Source organism: Camponotus vicinus, unplaced genomic scaffold (assembly GCF_025532165.1).
Source record: "Camponotus vicinus isolate PSW18456_S1 unplaced genomic scaffold, iyCamVici1.0 SCAF_10, whole genome shotgun sequence".
NCBI lineage: Eukaryota > Metazoa > Arthropoda > Insecta > Hymenoptera > Formicidae > Camponotus > Camponotus vicinus.
In genome coordinates this window covers 18439856-18453665 of record NW_028141946.1, presented here as the reverse complement: position 1 = coordinate 18453665, position 13810 = coordinate 18439856, and the positions used below count along the sequence as shown (strand labels likewise).

At 24.1% G+C, this 13810-nt stretch overlaps 2 protein-coding genes across 6 annotated transcripts in view; one reads left to right on the top strand and one right to left on the bottom strand.

The window, feature by feature from the left end:
• The first annotated feature begins 1263 nt into the window (after positions 1–1263).
• Positions 1264–4996, top strand: LOC145960378 (venom allergen 5.02-like). The gene is made up of 7 exons (XM_083079783.1): positions 1264–1456; positions 1749–1870; positions 2327–2414; positions 3505–3668; positions 3987–4087; positions 4477–4568; positions 4779–4996. The coding sequence occupies exons 1-7, from the start codon at positions 1264–1266 to the stop codon at positions 4994–4996; spliced, it is 978 nt and encodes a 325-aa protein (XP_082935909.1).
• Positions 4997–6790: 1794 nt separating this feature from the next.
• Aralar1 (calcium-binding mitochondrial carrier protein Aralar1) overlaps positions 6791–13810 on the bottom strand; it is a 30273-nt gene continuing 23253 nt past the window's right edge. For all 5 annotated transcript variants that reach the window (XM_083080284.1, XM_083080282.1, XM_083080278.1 and 2 more), the window contains one exon: positions 6791–13771. In XM_083080284.1, coding sequence (XP_082936410.1) covers positions 13600–13771 — 172 coding nt within the window. In that variant the 3' untranslated portion in view covers positions 6791–13599. The remainder of the gene's footprint in view (positions 13772–13810) is intronic.

The following is a 13810-nucleotide window of genomic DNA, read 5'->3' as shown; positions in this document are numbered from 1 at the left end:
CTGCAGACGATAAGAATACAATACAGATATTACGCTCGATAAATTTTGAAAATCGATACCATAAGATCATCTATTGTTCCATAAGAATTAACGAGTGCTGGGGTATTCTTTTATTTTTATATTTTATAAACAGACATAAATTTAATTTTACAAATAGACTATTAATGTTATTTTAATTAACGCTAATCAGAAAATGAAGATTAGAATTCTTTCCTTATCCTTAAATCCTAAAACTTTTTTTTCTAAAATATTTTTATATACAAATCAAATTTAGGAGACATACAGCGATTTTCATTAAAATTGGAGATGTCCTGTGGACATGCGTGTATAGTTATTTATTATTATTATATGATTATTATATATATTATTTTACATTATTATTACTATTATTATTATTGTTATTATTATTATTATTATTATTATTATTATTATTATTATTATTATTATTATTATTATTATTATTAATATTATTATTATTATCATTATTACTATTTCTATTATTCTATTATTATTGTTACATGTTATTATTATTATACATTTTCATATTACAATCAAAATTATATAAAACTTATTTTCCACGAAAAATGCATTTTTTAAGAATTTTATAGTAAAATATTTAGAGCCATCATTATGGTCTTATCGATGCCATCATAAATTACATGCAAAATATGGCGAGACATTGAATACCCATAAAAGATAAAGGAAAATGTGAAATCGATTTTTCGCTCAATAAATCGCCAGAATATTATTTGCTTTAAGAGCATTGGCGAATTGGCAACCTCGAGATATAAAACACTTCAGTTAAAAGTCGAGAGCCATAATAATCTTGTACTGAAAGAAACATTATTGATTTACCGCACAGATTTTATCTCAAAATTTAACAACAGTACTAGAAGTAGAAAATTGCTTACAGTGCGTTTACTGTGCTAAGTGTTCCGAAGAAACCAAAAATTGCGTTTTAATTGTGAAGATAATTAATCTATTCATAAACACATATGCATATAGAAATTTTAATTGAGTTTTGGAGCAAAATAATTCCTTGCTGAAGCAATTAATTTTATTGAATATGTAAAAAGAAATTTATATTTTTTATACATATACACAGAGTTTTAAAAATAGGTCAAACTGAAGAATATATTGTACTTCACACACACACACACACGCGCGCGCGCGCGCATATCTACATGTATATATAAATATGTATTTCTTCTTAATAATTATTACTTATTTTCAACAGATTTTAAACTTGATTGGTCAAAGAAAATGATTTTTTCATATATTAATCAATCGTGTGATAGAAACAAGTGTATTTTTCATGAGAAATGCCAAACAAAAAGTTTAAAGCAGTTATGTAAAGTGAACAGATTTAGACACCTGATACAATTTTATTTCGTAAGTTTTATTATTTCAAGGGTTGCACACGCAAATCCAAGATGCCACGGTATGGAACTGTTAGGTAAATATAATAAGAGAGATTTATATTTTGTTAATTTTTTAATTGTTTGAAAAATTATAAAATGCCAAGATTAACAAAAAAAAATAAATAAAAATAATTGATCCGTAAATATATCCGTAAAAGAATACACATTAGAATCAATTATAATTATCAATAGAATATAATATATATCTCTATATAAAATCACGGAAGCACATTATGCACGGGACGTCTACTAAAATAAGATTGAAACGCATATTCGATAATAGACAAGCATTATCATTGATTCTGACGTCTTTGAATTATATTCCAGAAAACGAGGATATGACGTGCGACATTATACGTGATATTCTCGACACTCACAACAGATTACGGCAATCTATCGCCGAGGGATCAATTAATGCTCAACCACCTGCTGCCAATATGCGCGAAATGGTGCGCTCCATTAAATTGTAATTTATTTTGTCCACAAAAAGTTGCTAGATATGATGAATATATATATATATATATATATATATATATATATTTAAAAATATATTTTATAGATTAAATTTCATTTATATTAATATCTATATATAAAAATTATTTTAATTGAACTAAATTTATTTTATTTTATTTTATTTTAAATATATAATTTATAAATATATTTATAATAAATATATAAATATAAATTATGTAAATATATGATTTATAATTTATAAATAGTATATATATAATTTATTAAAATACACACATATATATATATATATATATATATATATATATATATATATATATATAATTGCGTGGAAATTTTAAAATGGAACATTCGATGTATCGAATAGTTTCTTTTTATAATGTAAAGAGAAATCACATAAATATTGATTAGCTTATGTATATTTATATTTGCAGTATTGGGATTCCGAGCTTGCGTCTGGTGCTCAAAATTGGGCAAATCAATGCACATTTGCTCACAATAGTGGGAAAGACAGGAAAGTTGGTACGTATAGGTATCAATAAGTGAACAAAATAAAATTAAAGTGAAAGAATAAAAATTGAGAAAGTAAAATTCTCTTTATGTACAAATAAACTAATTACTCTCATTTATCAGTTAGTTTCGATTTTTGTCTAACAATAAGTTAATTTTCTTATATACAAATAAGTATAAAAGTTATGTCTTTACAATCTCTTTCAAATTTTCGATTAATTTTAAATTAATTCTTTATAAAAAGACAAAAAAAATATTAGAGACATCTATAATTCGAATAATTATAAATAGCTCTTTATGAGAGTTAGCTAAATATGAGTTACCAAAATATCTTCATTGTTTTTAAGAATGGATTTACTAATCACCTAATCAAACGAATTTCAAGAATTTTGTCAATAGGAATCGATTAAGCGGTTGTACTATTTATTGATAGAATCATTTTTCTTAGATAATAAACATATCTATTTAATATATATTATATTAACACATGTTAACTCATTTCATATTCATGATATGATATTAATATTTATTTGATGTATATCATATTAAGCCATAGAAATGCAAAATAAATTAATTACAACAATAGTCAACAAAGCCAAAAAATAAATTATGCGATGCAAGACGACACATTTATGATAGATTTTGAAATCTTGTAAAAAATAAAATCTAGAAAGGATATTCATATACATATAATACAATACAATTCTCTCAACTATAATACATGCTCTTTTAAATTGATTAATCCTATCATCATATTTATTGAAATATTTTATTTTACTTTTGAAAGCAACATAGATATTTTAAATAATAGAAATTAATAGACTTTATGATAAATATTTCGATAAAGGGAGCCCGCCTCGATTACTTTGACCTTGACTGTATGTTGTTAATATATACATATTTATTAACACATTATATTTTTTAAGATAGATTTCTGTCATTGTATATATAAATTGATTCTTCAAGGAACATATTAAATAAACACATTAAATGCATTTAGAAATTAATCATTTTTTTAAATATTGTAATGTTAATAAATTATCTACATAATCTTATCTATATAAAATATTTATATAATCTTATCCATATAAAATGTTTTTAGAACGATTTTCGGTCGGTCAAAATTTAGGCCTGGAGATAACGCAAGGAAGCCAGTATATCACAAAAATAGAATTTTCTAAACAAATAAATAGATGGTTCGACGAGCATGAACTCTATCAATTTAGCCCTATTGACGCAAAGAGTATAGCTGGTCACTACACACAAGTATATATACCTGCTATTAAAAAATTAATAAAATAAAATAAATTAATAAATTCAAAAAACTCGTAATTGTAAAATTTTGTGATAAACTAATACTACTTATATTAAGAAGAAAGATATTGTTTATGTTATGTTATATCTTATATTATTTTATTTTATAGAAAGAATAGCAACATGAATTTTTATATCTTGCTAGAATAAAATCAATATTTTTGATCGAATATTTCGAACGAGTATCAAATATTACTGATAAATTGAAGAAATTTCGAAATAATCGTAATGACAAATCAAAATATTTCTCTTATATTTCTGCTTTAACAGGTTGTTTGGGCAAATACTTATCTAGTCGGATGCGGATATTCAATGTATAAAACGCCGAATAATACTGCCTATCAATTCTATGTCTGCAATTATGGACCCGCGTAAGTTTTCACATAGAGATAATATTTTGAAAATCACATAACAAAGCAGGAGAATTAAAAACACATATAATTATGCAAATAAAAAGAAACATGTCGCTTTGCTTCTTCATCATATTATACAAGTATACATTGACATCATCTCTATTCTTCATTAACATATCTCTTCCAAACAATGTATTGTGTATGGAATATGTGTGCTTGGAATATTTAACAAAGAAAAATTTGAAAAATTAACTTCATGAAATATTTACACAGTTCCATAAATACATTGTTACATATTATAAATATTATACATATTATACTATTTAAAATAATATGATAAATTATTAAGTTCACGTGTATTTTATATCAAACTAATACATTATTAATTTTCTGTTTAACAATCAAAGTGGCAACGTATTGGATAAGCTACCTTACATCGTTGGCAACCGTAGCTGCGATCATCCTTTGAAAAATTCCGACAAATACCCTAATCTTTGTGGTATGTTTAATAATTAATAATGTTTTATAATTTATTGATAACAAAAAATATCCTTATACTGCATGTAAGAATGTATAATTTATATTTAAAATGCTATTATTTTTATAATTTAATTTATTAATGTGTCATTTATTAATTTAGCAATATATCTATATGTGTAGGTTAAAATTATTGATAAGAAAATGAACATAACTCAACATAATTTAACAGGTGTTAAAGATGAACCAGTAAGTTGCCTCAAAAATAATATTGAAGAACTTAATAGCTACACGAGATCCGCATTCGTCCAAAATGGTCGTAAATTTTTAAACACGCATCAAAATACGCACAAATATAACAGTTCTATGTATCAGAGAAAAAAATCATTTTGTTCGCGCAAAATGCAAATCTATTTCCTATCAAGAATATTCTGTTGCATAATATTGTAATGAGTATTTTAATGTTTAGATAATTTATTATAACATAATTCATTATAACAGCATACTAATTTATGTATAATATATTCTTCTGTTTAATAATATATTGCAAATATGCCATTAAAAATAAATATTATAAACCTATTAACATCGAGCAGTTTTAGCGATATTTTCGAGCTCCTCTTCATTCCTGCTCAAACTTTTTTCCAATAATTTCATTATATTTTGCTAATATCATGATGAAGAAACTTTAATGTAACTAAATATAAGTATAACATTAAAACATTTTTTTAAATTAATTTTTTAAATAAATTTTTTTAGAACCAAATTTTCAGTTTCTTTAAAAAATTTGAATCTTACTAAACAAATTAATCTTAAATATATAATAAAAATCTCGATATGCATTCATAGTTTTTGATAAAATATTTTTAATAAAAGATTCTCAATGCTTTAAAAAAACTGCTTGTTTAAATTTAGAAAAAGAAAAGCAGATATTAAGCAAAAATTGAACTTTTCTTTCAATTTAAAAATAAATTAAGATATCGACAAATATCCATAAAAGCGGACACGTTTCATCGATCATCTCCATTTTCAGATATATTTTGCGGCGTGAAATTCTGAATGATTTGCACTTTGAAATGCAGAATCCTGAGCGATTTATATCAGATATCAGGAATCAGATGCGGAAAGCTCTTTTAGTTACTCAGATATATTACTTTAAACTACTTTCTATTTTTATTATTTTTCTATTTTTTATATCTTATTTAAAATGTTCCAGTCAAAAAAATAATAAACGATTTATATAAAAATATATATTTTGTAAATTTCTTTACTCTAAAAGTGAAGAAGGCAAATATTAAAAAAAAATGATTAAAATTAAACATATATCAATGTCAAATTCATTGGACATATAGAGCCCTTAAAATAAACATAGACTAATCAAGTTTATTGTTAGTAGTCAAAATATATTTCTCTTATTGTTAATAATCATTTAAAATAAAGAATTTCATTTATTATCTATTAATATATATAAAAAATTATATACTTGTAATTATGAGTGCGCCTTGCGTAATAAAATCATTTTGCATTTAAAATTGAATATAATATTGAAATATTATATTTAAAAATATTCATATTTCAAGATCTTCGGATTGAGTTTAATATTTTCGTACTAATTATAAAAGTGCCATTAAATTCTTGATTATGGCACTAATTTTAATTTAATCGAAAATATACAACTAAAACAGAAATATTCCAAATAAAGGAAATTGATACTCGATGATGGATATTGATATAAATTTAATCACAACCATCTGTTATTTAATACTTTTATATACTTGATATCGAAATATATTTCTCTCTTTCTCTCTTGTTAACAAAACTAGTTTTTACATTAATTTTTTTTATTTAATGAAATTTTAAGAAAAAATTTTATAATTTTTCCGTTTCAATTTTTGATCATATTAATCATATATGTATAAAGTCACAAAATAATAAAATATACAAATATTCTAGTTTCTAAACAGTAAAATTCAAGTTTAAAATATATATATCATTACTATCATATATATTTTGAAGAGAGATAAAAGATAAAAATGGGAAAGCAATTATTTATTAATGCTTTTTTTATTTTATTATTTAATTTATATTTTTATATTTATTTTACGGATATATGTTTCATTAAATAGTAATGGTACTGAAATTTAATTTCAACTTAAAAAAATCTCTGTTCTAAAATATACATACTTTTAATAAAAAGAATAAAAAAAGAGAAAGAAAGAGAAATAATAATGAGCAAACAACATGTCTCTTAAATAATATTTATTTTTATTTTAAAATATACATATCCACAACAGCTTAGATACTATTCACAATTAGGTTTTGATTTACAAGTATGTATATCTTTACAATCCGCAATAAGATAAATTTATCAAAGATTACGACCGCATATTTCATAAGAATTTTAATTCGAAATTATCTAACTATGATTTTCCGATATACTGTCAAGAATTTGATATGATCACAGATCGTAGAACATCCTTTTATTTATTGAATCAGACGAAGAATAATGTTTCCACGTATAATTAAGCGCACGATAATCATTTATAGAAAAGTCAGCAACTGTATCATGCAAACCTGACAATTTATTAATCCTTCAAAGGATAATGTTTCCTTAACATATAAGTTTTACATATCCTTCAGAGAATATTTATAAATTTTCAAGTTTTATTTTTAAACATAGAATATTTAAATAAACATAAAAAAAGCGATTAAAAATATGCGATTAAATTTTTCTCTTCAAATTATACAACATAAAATTGAAATTTAACACTTTATTGTGATATTTAATAATAAAAATCTGAAATTTTTATTCGACATTTATACGAATGATTAATCTAATTTTATTTCATAGTTACTCTATATTCAAGATATATCATTATTGAATTTAAATATTATTATGATGAGATACACGCGAAAAAAAATGCAATTTTAGTTTGCTTCGTCAGAGCATATAATATTTATATGTCCACAGGTTATTTGTACTAATAAATTTTAAAAACGTAAGATCTTAATATAACTTACTTTTCAATACCAACAATTTTAAAAAAATTCTTTCAAAATTTACTAATAACTATATTTAATAAATGCATCACACCATATAAATTAATACATAGTGTATGTATATTAATATATCAAATATATGTTTCAGAATTTTGTTCCTTAATTGTAAATGCATTTAGCATTTTAATACAGCTCATTAAGTATTCATTGTTTAATCATGCCGCATCTTTCATTGCGTGAAAACATATTCTCGTCTACGACCGCCCGTTACATTAATGGTAACAGCACACATTGTCTCAGTAGATACAATTAAACCAGTTTTAATTACGCTATAAATAATATCGAAATAAATTAGATTAGCAAAATCATAAATTACATAAATTGAGTCCTCTTATTGTTTTATGCATCAAGGGCAAGGTAATTAAGAAATGAATATTTTACAAATTATTACGAAGTTTATGTAAAATTATATCAAATTTAAGTATAAAATATCTCATATATTCTTTTGGTCATCCTTTTATTACTTTTTATATCAAATTTACACCGATATTGCGAAATATCGATAAATAGTTTATAGGTAAATACCCAATCCTGATTTTAACCATCTAATTTTAATATTATTTATAAAAATAAAATTAGTAAAATTGCACTAAACCCTGACAATGTTGTTGACAGCGATACTGCGACATTTCAACGGATAAAAGAAGATCTATCAGCGATGATCACTATGCTACAACGCCAAGGATAAGTTATAAGACAGTCGAGCATGGAAGGGATTTAATTTATTGTACTTAATTATTCGCTGTAATATATTAATAAGTGAAGTTCATAGAATTTTATAAAATAGATTTTAATTCTCATTTGTTTATAGTTTTGTGCAATCGGTTAGCCATTATTTCTCTTAGGTCTTCTTCTATTAATAATAATAAAATGAGATCATTAACTTGAAAAAACATAAACTCGATGTAAAAGCAATTGAAACAAATCTCTTCAATTTTCAAAGTAACTTGTCTATAATAATGTACCTTAAAAATAAAATATATATAAATATATATATATTTAAAATATTTTCATTAGTTAATTTCCGATTAAACGTTCAACAAAAATTTATTTTTAATATCTATAGAGATTTAAATCCTGAAAAATAAGAATCGTCTTAATAATATTATATTAAAGTATTACACAACAAATATACATGTAATAATATATTGTTAATAAAAACAAATCTGCAGAATATATATATGTATATACATCGAGTTTACTTTTTCTCTCGTAGATGCCATTATAGGTGATGAAGGTAATTACTTAGATACTCGTGGTAATATTAAAAGTTATATAAAATCACAATAATGACAGTGATAGTAACCAATAGTGATAACAGCAAGTGCAGAATAAATCAAGACAGATATCGTGATGTACAAAAATCAAGAGTTATTGAGCTGCGAATATTTGCGACGGATTTTAATTACATACTATATATCACACATATGCAACATATGTATATACATTTATATATATAAAAAGAATTGTCAGGTCGATATCTCGGGTTGCAGAATGCAAATGTTATATAATAGTATCTGTTAAATATCTCTTCTGAAAACATGTTCGCGATATTAAAAATCGTGAGTGCGCATAGTGATTATTGTATTAAATAATTCATCATTCGAGAAAAGATGACTCTCGATAAAATTGTGTATTTTTTCCTGCGAAAACGTAAGCAAGAAAAGATATAAGAATTACTTATAGGACGGCCGTAAGATGTAATCGTAAAGAAATGGCTCTGCATATGGACATTAAATCAGATATGGGAATAGTATTTTAAAATTTATTTTTTTTTGCTATATTCCATGCTATGAATTTGTTGTATATATGCAATGCTTTTAAGTCAACTCTATATTTGCAACTTTATTTTTTTTATAAGTCAATTTTAACTTTGTATTTGCAAGCAATGAGAAAATTTTATATTCATAGAGAGAGTTCGCTCGCAATTATTCAACAATCGTCGATGTTATCTCAAGCAGCTTTTCACAACCTGACGAATATTAAAGCTAGTAATCGTGAATTCAATTATATAATTTATAATTGTTCTTTTTCGCATATAATTTATAATTGTTCTTTTCACATAATTTAAAAAAAAACTTGAAAATTTGCAAACACTTCAACACCACAAGAACAGCAAGTTTTATAAAAAAGATTATCTTTCTTAATAATTTATTTTATTTTCAGCGACATAAGTTTTCTTTTGGCTATTCAATTATCAAGAGATTTTACTTTATAATTCGCAAAATTAAAATTTTTAAAATTTAATTATTTAAATATCAAATATTTCGCAGAAATATTAGTTGTTCCGTAAAATTCCGTAAAAACTAATATTCCGTAAAAACTAATATTTATTGAAAACTATCTATTAGCTCTTAAATATTTAGCTACCAAAAAATCTGCGATTACGATTTTATTATATTTATAATTGTTGTCTGATTATTTTCTAATGAACATAAAGCTATCAAAAGTTAATTCACATTTTATGCAGCAATCTAAACTTGACGATATTGTTCTATAAATTTAATAAGTTGATTGAAAATTTATACTAGCTTGAAAAATACATTCTGACAAATTATGAAAAAACCAACAGAAATCATACCTGAAAAAGAAAACAAAATTTTAGAAAATAAACTTGATTTCTTCACAAAAATTCATTAAAAAAAAATTTTTTTTTTCTATTTACATCTTTATTATTGATATATCGGACATGGACTATAAATACATTTCTCTGTGCAATTCCATAGATTCATTACTCTTTTTTATTTAATCTGTACGTTTATACTATTTTTATATACATAGCTCTGAAAGCTCTATTAACACATCGACACTCAACGAAATATTGATAATGATAATATCAGAATGCGTTTGCACTTAATATGCTTGACTTTCTCAATTGTAAAATACACTAAAACAAAACTGAAGCAAACTTTATGCAGGTTTTTTGAAAAATATACTATCTTGTTTACGTGTATAAATTAAATAAACTGGTGAACAACTTAATTGCTACATAAATTGTAAAAAAAGAATTAAATAAAAAATTGATATCTTCCTTTTTCCTAGAGTACATCAAGTATGATTTTTTGCCACTCGACTAAAAAATAATGAAAACTGCAAGAAGCAACCTAAGAAAAAAGTAATGCATCATTTAGCTATAGAAATCAAAAGTCATAATGTTCCATAATGCATATTATTTTAATTCATGAACAAATAATAATATATTTGCATAAAATCCATAAACGCGCGCGCGTGTGTAATGTATGTTGTTCATAAATATATTGCATATATCAGTTTATTTATATACAATATACACAATATCCGATATTTATAAAAAAATTTAAACTGGCCGTTGTAATTATCGAATTTTTACAATGTTATATCTTTTATGCAGTGAAATTTCATGATATAGAAAAAAAAATTTAAAATACAAAGTACAAAAAATATATTAATCAAAAATCTGAAATTATAAATAGCAAAATTCATAAAGCGAGTCATTGAAAATGTACAATTTCCCGATAAGTGATAGATCTGTATTCAAACGACGATTGTTTCTTCGTAAAAGAAATTTTGATAAATATTTACATTAGTATAATACCATTGTTTAATTAATAATGAATGATAATTAAATCTTTTGGACAGTATTTTGTTAATAATTTTAATAATATGTATCAAGGTCAAATCTCTGTGGGTGTGTTACATTAATAACTTTAAACTAATTTCTATTAAAATTTTTAAGCATCTTTCTATGCTTATATTAATGTAAAAATGCTCCAATTCTCGCAATTTGTTCGCAAATCAATCAAATGTATTAAATTTTTATATAAAATACCGAAAAGTAAGCCTTTATATATCAAAATTTATTTATCTATAAAAAATCGTTGTAATATATAAAAAATATATATGTATGATATGTGATAAATACAAGAAATGTTTTCATTTTTACCAATATATGATTATGATAAATATTATGGCAAACGCGATTAATTGATTTAAATACTGCATAAAATCATAAGAAACATTTAACAATATTCCTTTCTTATATTTTACATCAATTCCAATATATATATAATATTAATTGTATAATATCTGGTGGGATCTCTGTAAAATCCAAATATATATAACTTCTTTTTGCTATGTAGCACTGCAGTCTCTCCTTCGACGTACTTTTTTTTCCATTTGATAAAGACCATAATCTGTATAATCTAATTTAATAATAATTCTCTTATCAATTAAGATAATTATTTTTTTTCTAAATAATACTTCATTAAACAACGCTGCAGATCGGAATAAATTTTTTCCTAATAATTTAACAAGAAGTTCGATTCATCATTTTATAAGGACTTTCAAATTGTATAAAAGAATTATTTAATCATATTTTATTATATTGCATTCTTTGACTAAAATTATATTAAAATCTGTCAAACCCCACCAGATAAATAAAATTTCAAGATTAATAAGGTTAAAGGAACTTATTCCAAAAAAAAACCTGTCACAAAATGTCAAACATTTAAAAAAAAATTTATTTTATAAATTTGCTAGTGTAAACAAAGTAATTCTCCTTGTTATTTTGTATTCTCAATTAATATCATTAACTGCAATTAATAATTATAATAAGAAGAGGGAATCCATTTAATAAATTTTAGGATTGTCTGTTTTATGGATCAAGATTTTTTCGAAAAACTTTTTTATTTTATGTAATTTTTCTGCAATAAAAGAAAGAAGATGAACATCGAGAAATATGTTTAATGTATATTTTTGATAACTGTCATTATCAAGAATCTTCCCAGAATTATATGTGCATTATTATCTCTTCTATTCACTTGCGTAATTGTATAACTGGTGTTATAAAATGCCAATAAGTCCGTTTTAATTAAAGTTACAATTGTTACAATATTGAACATCTTTATAGAAATTAATGCAAAATAATCATGTCGTTTAAAAATATGCAACAAAAACCTATTTATATTTCAATTTATTATACTTAAAAAGATATATTAAAGAAATCAATTTATTTTTATTTTATCTATTATATTCAATTATATAATATAGATATTATATAAAATTATATAATATAGAGATAATAAGAAAGTTGATAAATCCTTTCTTTATCTCTCTTTTCACTCAATGATGAATACATGTACATATGAGTATTATTTGTCAATAATTGCTTTGCAGTTGTACGACGAGCGTACTTAAAACAAATTTACTGGCCTCCTACTCACCAACTATACAAGCTATACAAGCTAAGCATTTGGATAAATAATAAATGTAATTACAAAGGCCTAACTGTTGTTATTTTAAAATTTACATAATTATATCTCATTATTTCAAAATTTACATAATTATATCTGGTGCATATACGTCGGGGCCATCGTGGAAATTATTATAACCTTTGCTAGAATCTCATACTCGTATCATCCGTTGGCATTAATCGTTTATGATTTAACGAACACATACACTCAATTGGTTACTATACACGTATCGGTAGAAACATTTAAGTTAGCAATAACAAATCGTCGATAAATGTCCATTTTCTCTCTTTCTCTCTTTCTTTCGCTTTATAAAATAATTGCGCACAGACGGCATTTCATAATTTGATATAACATATTTATATAGTATCAAAATAAATAATTTCAATACCATTGATTCTGTTTCTGTATCAATTGATCGCATCGACTTAGCTATCACGAATCATTTCTGGGCATTCTGCAAGCTACAGATTTTGTACTTCTCCTTGATCAATCTATAATTACACTTTCTATGCACACGTAATGTGTATTCAATCAAAGGCTGTTCTTTCTTATCGCAATTTCATGTCATCTTCATGATACCCAACTCGAAATGGCCAAGACGATTCTTGAGTTCTTGAAATGTTTTGGGGATTCATAATTTGTAGTGAAACTCACAACGCATCTCATTCACTTCACGCAGTCGATAAAGCAACCAGTAACTCGTACATTATTTATGGCAGGGATTGCTACAAGTTAATTTTCTAGCAACTGCTAATAATATCGTTACTTTCCGGTAACAGCCTGGAACCTTGGTAGGCAAAGACCGAACTTGCTTTCTATACCCGCAAAAATGGGCAGAGCTACTTGGTAGCCACCTATATGATCTGGATTCGTTGATCGAATTTCATCTACAACTCCCATAGCAGGCACCTTTTGTTCTGATCCTGTAGGTCGACTGTAAATAACATTAAATATTGTATACATTTGTGTTTTA

Bases quoted from the DNA above. Each gene is read 5' to 3' on its own strand.
- LOC145960378 (XM_083079783.1), top strand. From the start codon at position 1,264: ATGATTTTTTCATATATTAATCAATCGTGTGATAGAAACAAGTGTATT. The intron at 1,871-2,326 runs GTGCGCTCCATT...TTATATTTGCAG, and splicing joins CTGCCAATATGCGCGAAATG to TATTGGGATTCCGAGCTTGC. The intron at 3,669-3,986 runs GTATATATACCT...CTGCTTTAACAG, and splicing joins TAGCTGGTCACTACACACAA to GTTGTTTGGGCAAATACTTA.